The sequence below is a fragment of the Haplochromis burtoni genome, unplaced genomic scaffold (assembly GCF_018398535.1).
Source record: "Haplochromis burtoni strain Fernald_Lab_line unplaced genomic scaffold, NCSU_Asbu1 Contig_306, whole genome shotgun sequence".
Taxonomy (NCBI): domain Eukaryota; kingdom Metazoa; phylum Chordata; class Actinopteri; order Cichliformes; family Cichlidae; genus Haplochromis; species Haplochromis burtoni.
The window spans coordinates 351,962-368,262 of record NW_024582667.1 but is presented as its reverse complement, the minus strand read 5'-3'; the positions used below and the strand labels follow the sequence as shown (position 1 = coordinate 368,262).

Sequence of the window (16,301 nt, the reverse complement as noted above, 5' to 3'; positions counted from 1 at the left end):
GATTTTAGTTTCAACTACTTTTTCTTTTTTTCAGTTTCATTTTTATTGTGTAACATGCATTTCAGCATCAGTGCTATTTGGAGGAAAGATTTAAGAACTTAAAACAGGTATTGCAATACAGTTTATTCACTATCATGTCAACATAAAACCTCCACACATGCATAATACTAAATAGGATTCTGTGCATTTTATTTATATATATATTTTTTAAGGGAAAGAGTTTTGAAAAGGACCACACCCACCCTAAACAGTAACTTTAGAACTCTTTCATCCAAACAATAAAAATATAAAATTATTATTTTGTTCTCATTTACAAAACTGAGTTCAAAACATATCATAATTTAAGGATTATGACAGAATTTCTTCTCCAATGATAAAACGACAAACAGCTTTAAATTGATTTGAATGGAAAATTTCCAAGAGACCCTCTTAAAGTTATTTCTATATCTTTATAAATTATAAAAATACTGGCATCTGCCAGTGCTACCCCCTCAGCCTCCTAGTAGACACACCTATTATATTTCAAAATCCTACATCGCCTTGTTCTCAAGTTTTTGCAATCACAAGATTTTCAGAACACTTGACCTCTGACCTTTAAGGGGGAAGATACTGAGATTCAACGATTTTCTAGTAGATACAGCTATGGTATCAATTTGATACCATACTTCGCCTTGTTGTCGAGTTACAGCAAAAAATATAAAGCAAACCACAATAAAAAAATCCAAATATGATTGATATGCTTTTTGAGTTTTTTTTCCTGTTTTTGGTTTTTACACTGATACCCACACAGATGAGAAGTGTGAAATGCATAATATGCAGTTATAATAGTATTGTTGCTCAACGAGGATTTAAAGCTAATACATGTCAGGCAACAATTACAGTGAAAACTCTCCTGAGCAACTTTATTAAAAAGCAGATGGTAATAGCAGTAATTTCATTCTAAAATATTTCATATATTTCCATTCATTACAAATACAAAAAAAACCAACTCCAGAGATGTTAAACTCAATGTTATCAGTGTAAAATTAAAGCAGCTTTGCATCCTTCGCTCAGTCACAACAGTGCACATTGAGATGTAGGGGAAATAAAAAAAAACAAACAAAAAGCATTGTTTATTTATCAGTCTTTATTTATGAAAATAGCTTTTTTTAAAAATGCATTTGTACAAATACAACAGGAGTGAAAGTTTCTTATTGACTACATCTCATTGTTCCCATGTCGTTTTTGTTATCAGATGTATTCACACTTCGTCATTTCAGGCACGTTGAAGACAAAACCAAAGACACTGTATAACGGTGGATACAAAACCTGTATTTAATACCATGTGCAAATGGCTAAAGTCTTACTGCTGATCGTCTTTGTGACTAAAGCACAAATACCTTAAACAGCGGGTCCTTGGAGAACAGAAAAAAAAGTGTAAAAAAAGAGGAAAAAAATGCCTGGAATTGTGTGACTTTGCAGACTAAAATAAAACTATAAATAGTAAATAAAGCACTGATTGTAGCAAGTACTCATCTCTGAACAGAGTCCAGTATTTACTTTCAGTGTATGGCAATCTCTTATTAAATGAAAAAGTGAGTCCGCCTTGTCTATCTTGAGTCTGTCTTTATGGTTGATATGAAATGAGTACGATTTTTTTACATTTATAAAAATGCTTATTCTTTTTAAAATGTCTTTGAAACATTCATTACTATCACCTCTGTGCCTTTGGTAGAGACTAGAGGAATCAATGTGGAAGAGAGACTCGGGTATCCCTGATGGTTGGTGTGTGGAGAAAAGTGTCCGGGCACCATCCACCAGCACACGCTCGCACTCACCGGCATCAGAACACTGCCAAGGTTAAATTTAATTGGGGAAAATGCATACCTTTAATATCCCACACTTTCCCCAAATGTAAACACGAGTTAAACATCTTGTAAAGTGCTCAGTTTAAACTAGTACCATTCAAATATTCCTCATGAAGAGACATTCACTGCATTAGCGTGAAAAGCACTAATGTGATTTTAAATATTTAGACGGCTTAGATTTTTTTACAAAATTGATTCACTTCTTCAGCTACCAAGTCAAATCTCCTTTTAGATAATGCCCCTTGAAAATATGTAATAAAAATATCGTATTGACACTAGCACAGGCATTTTTTGTTTTTTTACAAACCCCCCAAATTTTCCCTCGTCCAAAATCTGACTTGATATATACACATGTACCTCCCAGCCAAAGAAGAACCTGCTAACACATCAAACGTAGACACCGTCCTGAGCAGAAATGTAGTGGAAGCTCCCTTTCATTATTACTCTTTTAACAAGGATAATTTGGATTCTATATATAATATATATTCATTACTTCTACACAGATTTTCCCCTGTAGACGAAGACAGACATCGTACCATTTCTTATACCGGGTCACTGCTTTTAGAGCTCTCCTCCGCCCCTTTGGCAGAGGCTAGAGGAATCAATGGGGAAGTGAGATTCAGGTATCCCTGCTCTGAAGGTTGGTGTATGGTGAAAGGTGTCCGGGTGCCATCTGCCAGCACACCATCGTCCACCTTCACCCGACAGATTGCATCCAGGGCGCCCAGTTTGTTACCAGAACCTGACGTCAAACTGATGACAAACCACAGATGATATGAAAATTGCCCAAATTACAAATATCAATCAATATTTTAGGTCAGCAAGCTGTTCTCTTAAAATTGTCTTACCTTAGTGCAGATGTATGTAGGATGCTGTCAGTGAGAGCATCAGTGGGAAGCATTTTTCTGGCATTCTGTTGATCATTTAAAATGTATTAGCAAGCATGCCAACATGTTTTTTTTAATACAGTGAGATGAGAAACATTTTTACAGTCTTTTATTCTTCTTTTATTAAAAAAAAAAAAAAAAAACACCAGTCATTTAGTGAAATGGCAATCCTGTCATTTTTAATATGAGTATAGAAAAATATTGCAACAACATAAAGGTGTATAAAGAGCTACCTCCATGCTGTAGAGTGACTGGACATTCCTCAGAGCACGCTCTAAAGAACTGACTTGATTGGAGAGTTTCAAGGTTTCGTCCTGCAGTTGTTTGTTTTCCACTTCTAAGAGGTTAACCCTTGAACACAATAATGTTCACAGCATTCACTCACAACTTCACAATAATTTTCCCAACATATCCTTTACATCTTTAGTTACAAAAACATTCAGGCTAACAACTAAAAAACATGATTCTGTTGTGTTAAATACTAAATATAAAGCTTTCCAAACATCTCAATATATGTACAAGTAAATGTGATTTCTTAGCACTGTATTATTCAACTAATCAAGTTAACAAATAGTATTTTATACTTCTGGTTGAAATAATTAAAAGAGTAATATTCATACTGTTCTGCATCATGAACATGTGTAAACAGTGACTGAGGATACCTATATTGGACTGTTGAGGCGGTCTTCGTGGCCTTGCTGCCCATCTCCTCGGCCTCAATTATCTTCTGCACCAGTTCCCTCTTCTCCTCCAAAAGCTTCTCATTGACTTCCATCACTAACTGGATCCTCTCTTTGTCCTATCACAATTCAGAAGACAAGAGAAAAATGAATGAAAACAGATTTTGAAGAACACTTTTCTACAGTGCTTCACATCTCTTCAGGAATATTTAGGAGTCAGCATTCTGCTTCATGTGTGTGACCTTCTGAGAAAGCATGGAAGCAAGCTCGAGATCATTCTCCAGTTTCTGGATGGTGCTGTCTCTCTGTTCGGTTGACTTTAGAAACACCTGCTTGGCCTGACGCAGTTTGGTCTTGTGTTGACTCTGTTTTTCATTGTACTTTCTGGTTGGTGGAGCAGAGGCGAGTGAGAGCAAGAAAGGCAAAAGGTTAATGTAACCTAATTACCATTTACTTTATTTTATATTATGGTTGTTAGATGCATCTAACCTGACATGCACGTCGAGTTGGAGGAGAACCTGCTGCAGCTCATCCTGCAGTCCTTTACAATCCTGCTGACTGGCCAACAGCTCCTCCTGCAGCTTTTGACGTGACGCCTGGCTGTCCTTTCCCTACAGAACATATACATTTCAACAGATATTACAAGTGCATAAAATGTACAATCGTGTTAAACACAGTGAAGCGCTAACAGCAAACTTCTTGCAATATGATAGATTTTTTTTGTATATCTGTCAGCAATTAAGCAATCTTAAATAATGTACTTAATAGGTTAAATGTGCCCTGTATAGCAGCTTACTGTCAAAACTGAGTACGCATTCCTCTGAAAAACTTTCTGGTTTGCAGCAAAGGATTGAAATCTTAGCTCGAAAACAGAGGAAGTGACAGAAGATACATACTGCGCAAACAATGTTTGATTTGGGCTGTCAGCAGGGCGCCTTAAAAAACAAACAAACAAGACACTTAATAACACACTCCTTGCGTGTAGCAAACTTGGAATGGGTGTATGTTTTGACTGTCACTTTTCAGGGAAAACTTTCAGTTCAATGAGACCTCAAGTGCCACAGCAGATCTTAGGAAGCACGGTACACCATTCCTCACCTCCTCTCTAGCATTGCTAAGCTCAGCCTCCAGGACGGATAGACGGGTGTCCAGCTGCTGGACACGGTGGCTGAGCTCTGCATTTGTCCTGGTCAATGAGGCCTCCTTATGCCTCAAGGAGCGAACCTGTTGCTGCAGCTCCTCCTCGCGCTGTTCTAACAGCTTCCTGAGAGGAGACCGGAAGAAGAAGAAGAAAAAAAAAAAAAGACTATTCAAAGCTCTTAAAAAGCAGGTGAAGAAAAAGGACAGTGTCAGCTGTGCTGCACTTTGTGGAACCTGGTGATGTGCTCTTCCTGCTGCTGGGCTCTCAGAGCTAACAAGGCGTCAGATAGATCCCTGCTTTCCCTCTCCAAGCGGTTGGTCTCGCCTGCACGAGCTTCCTCCACACGCAGCTGGTGCTGGACAGACTTAAGCTGCTGTTGTAGTTCCAGGACCTTCCAAACCACAACAGAACCACAGGTTTTGCTCAAAAACACAAGCTCCTAACTTTACACCCATCAACAAAATATGTCAGGATTTCCTTATGATGTCAAACAAACAAAAAATACTCCACAATGTTCGCAAATAATGTTGACTGCAACCGCTTCTTCATCTTACTCAATGTTCAGAAAAGCATTAACTTCATTTGCTTAGGACCAAAACATGTCATAGACTGGATATTCCATTAAGCGCTCAGTATGGTGTCACTGGTTATTTCACTGATAAGAACAACTACAGCAAGAATAACACAACTGTTGAATAAAACCACTTGGAGCCTTTAATAACAGTTGACACACTGACAAACCAGGCGATCCAGATTTCACACCGGACTAGAGCCTTTACAGTTATGCTAACCTTCTTGTCAGCAGCGATGAGTCGTGCCCTCTCAGCCTGGAGGTCCCCCTGCAGACTAGTAGTGGCATTGCGGTTTGCGGAGCTACGAGCCAGTTCCAGCTCCAATTGCCTGATTTTCTGCTGCTGATGTTCACACTCGGCCGCCTGACCAGTGACTTTCTGCTCCATCTGTACCAGCTTTGTCTGAACCTGCTTCAGTTCTGCACTAAGCTGAGAAAACATGTGGGAGGACAGCAGATATAAAAAAACAAAAAAAAAGATGTTGAGTGTTCATTTACATGTTGATTGCAGTTACACATTTGTTCATAAGTTAATATAAGTATCTAGTAACTCAAGTGAGTAAAGGGTTGTCCACACAGAAAGTGATCTGCATGTCGCGCATCACCTTGCTGCTGATGGTTGGTTGATAACGGAGATTTCAGGTTATGGTTGCCTAAGTAACACTCCTATGTAGTTACCAGTTTCATATGTCAATCTACAGTATTATTTGCTAACACAGTAGTCACTTCATTTGTGGTTATTTTTCCCATCATCGCTTTAAAATCATCCAGCGGTCTTTGGCCGTCATGTTGCTGTGAATCGCTTCCTATTTAGACATCTCTTAACAGTGGAATGAAGATGAGGAAGTGCTAAGTAAATTAAGTGATAAACAGAGGGTTTCAGGGAATACTCACCTTGAGTTTTTCCTGATCCAGCAGCGTGTTGTGTCTCTTCAGGTCCAAGTTCTTCTCTTTCTCATACCGTAACTCTTTCTCCGCTGAGGTAAACAGGCTCTGGGCCCTCTGCAGGTCTTGCTTCATTTGTTTAGCTTCTTCTGTCTTCTGCTTCAGCACCGAATCTTGGGACTAAAGATGGACACAGTGTCAGTGTTCATTTTTATGCTGATTTAGCAAATGAACAGAGATAGTCAAGTGTCCCCAAGTAAAATGTGGCTGTCGCACAACTGGCTCTTCTGTAATTTTAATGGAACATTAGTGAAAGAAGGCCATCTGAAGCTTCTGTGTTAATGATGAAAATAATTACAACATTATTACTTTTATCATTATTATTACTACAATACAAAAGAGAGGTAGACTGCCATAAAATTCCGGCTTTCTGTCTTTCAGTAAAATTGCTGAAGTTGCTAATTAATAAGAATATTAAGATGTCAGCTGCTTAAAGCATAAAGGTTAATGCAGCTGCTACAGTATGACAATTATAGCAATAAAGAGCCAATTACATAATAAACATACAGAATAGATTTTTGTTTTTTATATGTACCTTAATATGTGCCTGGGCTTCATTGACCTGAGCCTCGAGGGCCATTTTGTGCTCAAGACCCTGCTGCCGCTCCTTCTCTAGCTTATTCTGTAGATCACTCAGCTCCTGCCCCAAAGAAGACAGTGAAAACATTTATATCCATCTTCTATAGTTCTGGCATAAGAAATACCCTATTTACCCTAACCCACCTAAAGAAACCAATCCAGTTACCTGAGCCACGCACTCTTCTCTGCGGTTTTCCACTGGACTGACTCTAGGTTCAAAATGAGCTATGTGCAGTTCAGGCTTCTGGCTGCTGCCAAGCACTTCCTTCGTGGTGGATAGTTGGTCTTGGTGCCACTGAAGCTGCTTAACGAGGCGCTGGATCTCCAGCTCCAATCTCTCCTGTTTGCCCTCTGCTGCTAGCTTCTCCTGAACACTAGAGCTTAGCCTGGCCTGTAGCTCTGCAGTCTGCGTCCGCTCAGAAGCCATCTCATCTCTGGGAAATATTCACATATATGCAAAGTAAGTAAGCTACAATGTTCCAGTCTTATCTCATCACTGACTATGAAAAAAGGTACAAGTAACAACTGAGGCAGTGATATCAGTTCTCATCCAACAATGATCCACTTCAATCCACATCTCATAAATACCATACATGTACTATATATTATTTGAATTTCCCAAATATGCAATGAATAAAATATCTTATCTTATTGTAGGACTGGAACTAAAAAACAACCTCAGGCTGTTGTGTGCTGTCTGGAGGCTGCTAAGTTCAGCAGTAAGCCGGTCAGCTTGTTCCTGCAGCTGGCTGACGTGTAGCATGTTTTCCTTCATCTCTTCTTGGGTCTGCTTACTGTCTTTGTAGCACTGCAGCTCTCCCTGGAGTCTGCTATAGGCACGCTCCATCTGGGAGACCTGACAGCCACAGAGTTAAAGACGGTAAGGTGATGAGAAACTCAAGTTGGGGGGTGTAAATGTCAAACTAATGCATGCTATAAATTCATACTGACATATTTATACTGACACGTAATGTACAGCCCTGCACGAAAGTCTTGTAAAATAAGTACATTATTTGGAGAATAGTTAATAAATGTACTTCTAATTTTCAGTGTCAGAAATACTTTATGTTAATGCTAAGAGTCTGAAGTTTGTTTAATATGCTATAATTTTGTATTACCTAATCATGAACCAGTCAATTTGAAGCTGGAAAATCTTTTGTTTCATAGGATAATCAGTGAAATTCTAGTCAAGAAATGTTCTCTTTTTAATAGAGTAAATACAAAGAACACAAATATCAGTTTGTTATTTTATCATATGCATAATAGCCTGCATATACAGTGGTTATCATCCTGCAAGGGTGTAAAGAGCTAGTTCATAAAGTCAGATTTGAAAGAGAAGGGTGTCTTTCAGAAATCCCAAAGCCGCTTCAAGTTTCTTTATTTATGTTTCCAAATTTTCTCCTTCATTTCTTGCCCCCAATGAATGTCCCATATATCCATAATCATAAATAAAGCTTGAATAATTAAATAAAGAAATCCCCAGTCTCTCGGTAGTGCTTTTTAAAATTTCTGTCCATTCACCACTTAAACACAGTGAAGACACCTACAAACTTAACAGCACACTTGCACTTGAGCTTTTTGATTTTATCTGGGATTTATTAGACTCATTGGTAAACTTATTTAATTAATTAGGAGTCAAGATATTTTAGTATTATACACACACTTGTTTTCATATACTCTAAAGCTGTTTTGTGGGCAAGGTATTTTTACTTTTTAAACCATTTACACCAAAGGCCTATTTCTGCCAAAATGTTTATAGTCTATAACCATTTTCCTCTGAAGAAAGACTGTGACCGTTTCATTATGTTTAAAATGAAAAATTAACAAACCTTTTCTTCCAGAAGTGTTTTTTCCACCTTGACTTGAGTGAGACTCTTGATGAGTGTTTTCCCCTGTTGGCATTCTATATGAAGGCTGTTGTTCTCAAGTCTTAGTTTGTTTCGCTCTCGCTCACTTATCTGCAAAGCCTTTGGTGTAAAGAACCAAAGAATAACACCCAAAGAATACACGTGGTAACTGTGTGGCATTTAGTTTGTAACATTGTTAAAAACATTCTGAAAATACAACCGTAACTCTTTGCATCAGTCCTAAATTGAATTTCTGTGTACGTGTGGCGTTTCTGTTCTGTATTTCACACAAAGCGAAAGTCTAGTTTTTACCTCTTTCTCTTTCTTCAGGGCAGCCTGTGCAGCACTGAGGTCCAACTCCAGCTGTTTCCTCCAGTCTTTCTCCTCAGTCAGACGAGCCTCAAGCATAGCCAGGCTCTCTTGACCACTGTTTCTTAGGTGCTTCATATATGGTGGGACAAGAACACAGAAACAGGCATACTGCATAAAAACAAACAAAAAAGTTATTCATGTCACATCATAACTTGCACCCCCTTTGTACTTTGTAGTGAGCTTTACCTTAGTTACTCATTTAAATTTGTGACCTCCACGGCTACTGCATTCTTACCGCACAGTGTTGTGTAATGATTAAAGGGCATTTCTTACCAACTTTAAGTAGGACTCGGTGGTTTTGACCTCTTCTCCATTCTGCAACATTTTCTCTTGGGTTTTCGGCTTCTTTATCTCTGCCTCCAGGTTTGTGATCTGCATAGAAATGTAAGACTATTAGTCATTAGGTAAATCTGTAACTAAACTATAGTAAACTGCCATTAGTAATTAATGACTGTGAAAACAGCTTTCTTTAGAGTTTCTGGTGCAGGGGTGTCAAACATAAGGTCTGGAGCCAGAACTGGTGTGGCAAAGACAGACAGACAGACAGACACACACACACACACACAACCCCTTTCAGCTATCTTAGTGAGGACCTTCATTGACATAATGCTTTCCCTAGCCCAGGGGTGGGCAACTTCAGGCCTCAAGGGCCGGTGTCCCTGCAGGTTTTAGATGTGTCCTTGAACCAACACAGCTGATCTAAATTAGCTCCTCAACATGTCCAGAAGTTCTCCAGAGGCCTGGTAATGAACTAATCATGTGATTCAGGTGTGTTGACCCAAGGTGAGATCTAAAACCTGCAGGACACTGGCCCTCGAGGCCTGGAATTGCCCACCCCTGCCCTAGCCCCTTACCCTAAACCTAACCATAACCTAATTGTAACCCTGACACTAAAACCACATTTTGAGCCTCAAAAATGCCTTTAAATGCCTTCAAATTTGTGAGGACCGTGTTGTGTGTCCTCACAAGTGACTGTTGGTTCTCACAAGTATAGTAGAATGCAGATTTCAGTCCTCACAAAGACAGCTAGACAGGAACACACACACACACACACACACACACACACACACACACACACACACAATTACAGAAGCATATGTTTTTTTTGTTGGTTTGTTTGTTCGTTTTTTTTACAACAGGTCCATGGTTAAAAAAAATTCTGTGAATTAACAAAAAATGTGTTTTATAATTACATGACAGTCAGGACAATGGGCTACCAGAACTTTTTCTGTAATTTTACACATTTGTTTTTACAGGCTGTTTGTGGCCCACAATGTAAAATGAGTTTGATATTTGATATTTGAACCAGTTCTGATAAGTACCCTTCTTCGCAGGCCCTCGAGTTCTCCCTCATGTCGATGCCTCTCCTCTTTGCTAGCATTCTGGGCTTCCCCCAGCAAGGCCTCCAGCTCCTCGTTCCTCTCCTCCAGCTCTTCATGTTCCTTGCGTAGCCTCTGCAGTTGTCGCTGCAGGTCTTTCACCTGCACAAGCCCATCTTCCACAGCCTCTTGACACCTAACCGTCAATAAATTACAATTAAACAGCCAGAGAGAGCAGATTGTGAATACCCATCATAACGTAGTTATCCAGGAATTCAAGTTTTTACCGTTTGTGAATGCGGTCTTTTTCTTGAGCTGATAAAGCAGACAGATTGTTTTGTTGGTCACTGCAAACACTTTTATCTTTTCTATCTTCTTTGGCAGCATCATTCTTTGCCAAGTGAAAAAAAAAAATACAACACCAGTCAGTGCCAAGCTTCTGTCATAACTTGTTTTATTCATTTTGTTATAATAAATTAATAGGTATGTTCTGTAAATACTAACCTGGTCAAGGAGATTTTTCTTCTCTGACTCCAAAATACGCACTCTGTCCCTCAGAGCTCTGTTCTCAGCATCTAGTTTGTCATTTTGCTCTTTAGCCTGCTGCAACTTCATCACATCTGTGGAGTGAAAAATGTATTAATGTGAGATTAAAATGCCGGTGATCAGCAAATGTGACCATCTCTATAAAAGCAGAAGGTTTTGGCAGTTTGCAGTATAGCCATAATAATAGTGGTTTACATATTTGTCTAACAAGTCATAGATGCCCAGTTTGATCTAAGGAGAGGATACAAATCCCCTGAGGGTTGCATGAGGAGCGGTATAAAAATCTGCCAAATCAAATATGCAGAGGCACAGATTGTGGAAACCTCTTGAGACAAGGAAGCAGCAAGAGTAGCTGTTTTTTCTGCTCTGGAGCAGGTATGTGTTAAAACAATGCCAGTCATTCACCCCGAGGTCTGACCATGCAATGTTCTGAGAAATTCAAAAGAACCCAAGAGCTACAACTCAGATTCTACAGGCCTCATTTAGCATTTTAAATGTTAAAGTTCATGACAGCACAGTTAAAAAATGGCTGAACATGATATGGTGATTTAGAAGGACTGCCAAGAGAAAGTCTCTTCTTTCTAAAAAAGAAAAGGGCACGGCTTAGGTTTGCAAACAGTGCAAAACTTCTGAAAAAACTGCCCAGATGAGACTAAAGTAAAGATGCCTGGCCATAATGCATGGCACCCCGTTTGGTGAAAAACAACACAGCAGACCAGCACAAACACCTCATAGCAACTGTCAAGCATAGTGGTGTACGAATTATGTTGCAGTCACTGAACTGAATATCAGGCAAAGGGGAAATATTTGTAACATTTATATAATGATTTTTTTTTTTACTCCAGTGTTGTAGAATTACAAGTAGCTTCTCTCTAACAGTGACTAAAGTCTTAAAATGTATTAAATCTAAAAGAATAAAAAATAAACAATTTACTAGATGAGTAAAGTTTTTACATTATCCTTATTTTTCCTATGAATACAGATTAAATACAAGCAAAACTAAACAAGCACAGTTTATACTGAGATACAAATATCTACATAGTGATTTTTTTGTGCACCTAAATTTTAAAATAGTTTAAAAAAATTAAAAAAAAAAACATCTGAAAAGTTTCCATCAATCTGTCTCACCAGAGTGTTTAAGATTTTCCACTTCCTTCCTCAGGTTCTCTACTTCTTGGACGGTTCCCTGAAGCTCAGATCCTGAGATTAAAAGCACATTTTTAATTGTGTGGACCACAAATATGCTTGGTGCCAATTTGTGTCTATTCATATTAACATTCAGTAAAGTCAAAGATGAGGTATGTTACCAAACTCTATGGGTATAAATAACAGGTAACTGACATTTCATTAGGGGAAGACATCAAAGCTACTGTTATGCTGACTTTAAACACTGGAAAGGTTAATAGGATGTGTGTGCAGGGCAGAAATTTAGGACCATACTGTAACTTCAACATACCGCTTGGGTCTGGGTTGTTGTTTTTGGCAGCATCCAGTTCATTAGTGAGTCTGCGGATATCCTGATGAGCCATCGCCAGCCTCCGGGATGCTTCTTCTAAGTCCCGTTCCAGTCGCTGACGCTCATTTCGCTCTTGGGAAATCTCCTCACTGTGGGCCTGATGTACAGGAAATAAGGGATTAACAACTGGAGTAGGAGAAAGGGGAGGAAAGAAAAATGGTAGGAATGGTAGACTGGAGATGCATGGACCCAACATGCAATTGTTAGAGACATGCATTTTCAGACTGCGAGTAATCATCTCTGCAGGCCTGGAACAAAGCAGGGGAAATTAAGTATATATTTATATCCCAGCATTCACCTGCACAGAGAGACCAGGAAGACCAAAAGTGCACATGCTGTTACCTGTGTTATGCCATCACTGCCCTATGATAAATTATGTTCTTTAAATCAGTTTTTTTTTGTGACAGCCACAGTAGACAGGAAATTGTTGAGGTGAGAGGAGGGTATGACATGCAGCAAAGGTCCGCGCAGACAATCAAATGTTTTGTAACCATTAAGAACCAGGGACACCCTTAAAAAATGCATTTATAGATGTATTAGTGAAATGCTCTGCAGCACAGCAGTCATGCAGATAACAAGGTATATTATTAATATGGAAAACATTTCAAAAAGCAGTGGCCCTCTGAAACAAGCCGGTGAAGTTTGGCTCTTTATCATGATACCACTGTTAAATTACTTAGCATAAGCTATAAAGTGGAGACCTACAGGGTTAATACTGTGCTTGCTCTGACCAGACCTGCGAAGGCCAAACAGCTTCTTCCACGGACTCTGGGATGAGCACTGCTGAGAGGAAAAACCACTGTATACACACTCACAACAAACACTATTCGGACATGGATCTCAGCCAGGGCAAAATGAACGCCACTTCACCTTCACTGCGTTATTGAAGGTCTTCTGGAGATCCTCCTTTTGCTGTCTCAGGTCATCCCCCCTCATATGGCAAATAAACTCCTGTCCAAATGTCACAAAGAGACAAGGCCTTACTTAGCATTTTACATACACATACAGTCTTTGCACGTGTTAGCTTTAACCATTGCTTTTCACTACAAGCATGAAGCCTTTGGGCATACTATTTTACTCTATTAGCTCTCAAAACATTTCAAAATTACGTTGGTCCCACGAGATAACTGACATCCAAATAAAGCCTTTGATTTACGTAGGTCAGCTCTTTACCTGGTGGTCAACTTCCTTCAAGTTAACACTGAGACTCTGACTTTCCAGTCTCCTCTCAGTAGCCTCCAACCTTTCCAGCAGTGTGGCCCTCTCCACCAGTAAATAGGCCACTATCTCACTGGGGCTGGTCAAGCCCATCTCCACCAGGTCCTCCTGAGCCAGCATCTCTGCCAACTCCTTGCTCTGACTCTCTAGAAGAAAGGAGGGTTTTCATGTACAATTATAAAAAAACCCCACATACGAACAAATGATGCTCTACAGCAACATAGTAATTACAAAGTACATTTCCACTGGTAAGCAAAGCTAGGGTATAGCCCAAAGGAAAAAATGCCCAACACATTGCACTACAGTTGTGAAAAATTCACCCAGCTGGTGTTGAATCTGGTGAAGTTCATGCTGCAGCTGTTCATTGTGTCTTTCATATTCTGCAGCCAGGCCCTCTCGCTCTTCTAACAGCCCACGAATATGTGCAACATAGCTCTCCAGCTGATAGACAAAAAGAATTGCAGTGTAATTTAGCTGTGACACTGATGTGTCCCGCACATGTTCATGATTGCACTTCATGTGAAAAGTGACACGTTCTTTTTAGACTGCTTTTTTGGGCGTTTCATTACACATCATTGGCTCACTCTATGATGAAAGTTGGTCAAATAAAACAACAAAGGAGAGTCTCACCTCCTTCATCTCATTGGCTTGCTGCACACGTAGGGTCTGCACCTCTTGGGTAGCTGCATGAAGCTTCGCCTCACTGTTGAGAAGCTGCTGCCAAAGGTGGCACTGCTTCTCTTCTCCACTGGCCCCCGGCGATAAGCCATCCTCCTGGAGCCGCCTAGAAATCTTGTCCAGCTCCGTCAACACCTGAAGGTCCGGAGAAGGTCCAGTTATCATATTTTTTAATGCAATGTTTACCTGCAGCTTTTAAGAATTTATACATGTACACTCCTTCCAGTCATCTTGCCGTTGCATATGCAGCTTTGGGTATTATAATTCTTTGTTTGCTAATGTTTATTCAACTCCAGTGTTATTTAAGTAAGAGTGAAAAAGTTTTACATTTTGAGTATTTTTCTATACAGTTTTCCTGCTAGCTAACTACAAGACTAAGCATAATGAAAAATGGTATATCTTTTTGCAGTGGCACACGGTTCAATGATGTGACATTGAACACATGTTGCAGAATTCAACACTGTACGTTGTAGGGCTGGTAACTGGAGCCAGCGGTCATGCAAACTGCATACTACTCTGGGAGCTGTCACGGCTCCAACAACATCTTGCATATTGTCACAGGTTGGGTATCAGGTCTCATGTACTTGTTGTAGTCAAACATTGCACCACCTGGTCTATGCTATCGCGGACTAAATGGTTAAAAGATCAGAAATTTGGTGATTGTGCGTGCAAGATTTATTCGTCACCAAAACCAGTTTAGGTACAGTGTTTTCATAGTTGAAGAAAAGTTACATTGGCCAGCACATAGGAGCATAGCAGATAGGTCTAGTGTATCTCAAAAGTAGCCAGTGCTGTGTTACCTCTTTATTATCCATCGTTACAAATTAAGTTTGGCACAGCAGCGTCTGTAAGGGATGAATTTTATCTCCATCAGTCGAAGTACTGATCCCACACAACATTTCTGCTAACTCAGGCTCCAACGATGCGCCAGAGATCAGCAGATCCTCAAACTTCAGCACTCACATTGCTGGAGTAATCCATCCAGTATCTCATGTCCGCTCTGTGAAAGACGCGATTCTTTAGAACAGTGCTGCCAGGTAGGACAGGCAGTCATAAGCTTAGAGATTATCTACCAACTACCTGCGACAGGCACATGCATTTTAACAGCTGACACACATTGCATCACCCGAGGCTATGCAAAACTCCAAACTGGTGAGCTATTTTATCTGCTGTTTCCTTAAATGGTAAGGATAACACATCTAGCCCTAAGCTTCCTCTCCAACATTTAGGAAGATTTCATGGAGCAGGGAGATCTATGAAAATTCCCTGCAATAAAAACAATGCAAGTGTCTTCCCAATAATAGACAAGGATCATTTAATTTTGTTAAAAAAAACATATTTTTTCCCCGGCTAACCTTTCTTTCCAAAATGTCTGACGACGAGGAGCAAACGGGGATTTTTATATTTCTTTTGGCAAGATCTCCAGTCAGAGATATGTAACAATCACAGATGTGTTAACCAAGACAAGCTGTTTTAGTAAGATATTACACAACGAAAACAGACAGGTGTGACTTCCCACGATGCTAGTTAGCAAAGTTCTTTCCAAACTTACCAAGGCATACTTCACATTGAGCTAACGCTAGCTCGCTAACGGTAGCCATAGCTTTTACCACTGGCCGCTTGGCAGCAAAAGATAGACTCTGTGATATCTTAAGACTCCTACTTAACCCTAACTTCTCCGAGGCGGTAAAGCTGAGCACATAATGCAAAGTTAAAGTTCTACAAACCTTTTAGAGTAAATACGGACGGCTGTGGACAGGCTTGGCAGTGTAAATTGGCTTCTACCAGCACCTAGGCAACGGACCGTACCATTAAAAAGATGCAGAGGGGACAATCGATCACGAAACGTCACCACCAACACAACACTTAGGCTTTTAGAAGATTAGATATTAGGGATCTTGCTGATCTAGAATGAAAAGAGAATGACGTTTATCGTCATTATACGGCCGTACAGATTGACTTTGTACTTGGCAATCTGGCAAGTCAATAACCATGAATACAGAAGAATCCCACTCTTTCCAGCTATATTAGTTCATAGCGTCTTTAAGGATTTCTCATTTCGCAGGTCATACTCGAAAACTGTAGAGGGCGACAAATGTTTGACAACTCGAAGACTCCTTATCGAACAACTTCATTGCTTGAAACTAGGGTTAAA

The 16,301-nt window shown here is 39.7% G+C and overlaps 1 protein-coding gene across 7 annotated transcripts; it reads right to left on the bottom strand.

The window, feature by feature from the left end:
* Positions 1 to 863: 863 nt before the first annotated feature.
* ccdc30 (coiled-coil domain containing 30) lies at positions 864 to 15,992 on the bottom strand. Of its 7 annotated transcripts, none has more exons than XM_005946375.3 (28): positions 15,874 to 15,992; positions 14,947 to 15,146; positions 14,099 to 14,281; positions 13,789 to 13,909; positions 13,424 to 13,614; positions 13,121 to 13,201; positions 12,956 to 13,030; positions 12,191 to 12,347; positions 11,863 to 11,934; positions 10,693 to 10,808; positions 10,476 to 10,579; positions 10,192 to 10,384; positions 9,143 to 9,241; positions 8,810 to 8,938; positions 8,480 to 8,617; positions 7,328 to 7,506; positions 6,817 to 7,084; positions 6,607 to 6,711; positions 6,021 to 6,191; positions 5,347 to 5,556; positions 4,789 to 4,946; positions 4,513 to 4,678; positions 3,904 to 4,025; positions 3,657 to 3,798; positions 3,397 to 3,533; positions 2,968 to 3,085; positions 2,696 to 2,760; positions 870 to 2,600 (listed from the first exon to the last, which is right to left on the bottom strand). In XM_005946375.3, the coding sequence occupies exons 2-28, from the start codon at positions 14,959 to 14,961 to the stop codon at positions 2,390 to 2,392; spliced, it is 3,726 nt and encodes a 1,241-aa protein (XP_005946437.1). In that variant the 5' UTR covers positions 14,962 to 15,146; positions 15,874 to 15,992; the 3' UTR covers positions 870 to 2,389. The 7 variants fall into 7 exon arrangements, with proteins under 7 accessions (XP_005946439.1, XP_042084066.1, XP_005946437.1 ...); XM_042228131.1 differs by lacking the exon at positions 15,874 to 15,992 and adding an exon at positions 15,699 to 15,852; XM_042228132.1 differs by lacking the exon at positions 14,947 to 15,146 and having other exon boundaries at positions 868 to 2,600; positions 15,874 to 15,961.
* Between the last annotated feature and the right edge of the window lie 309 nt (positions 15,993 to 16,301).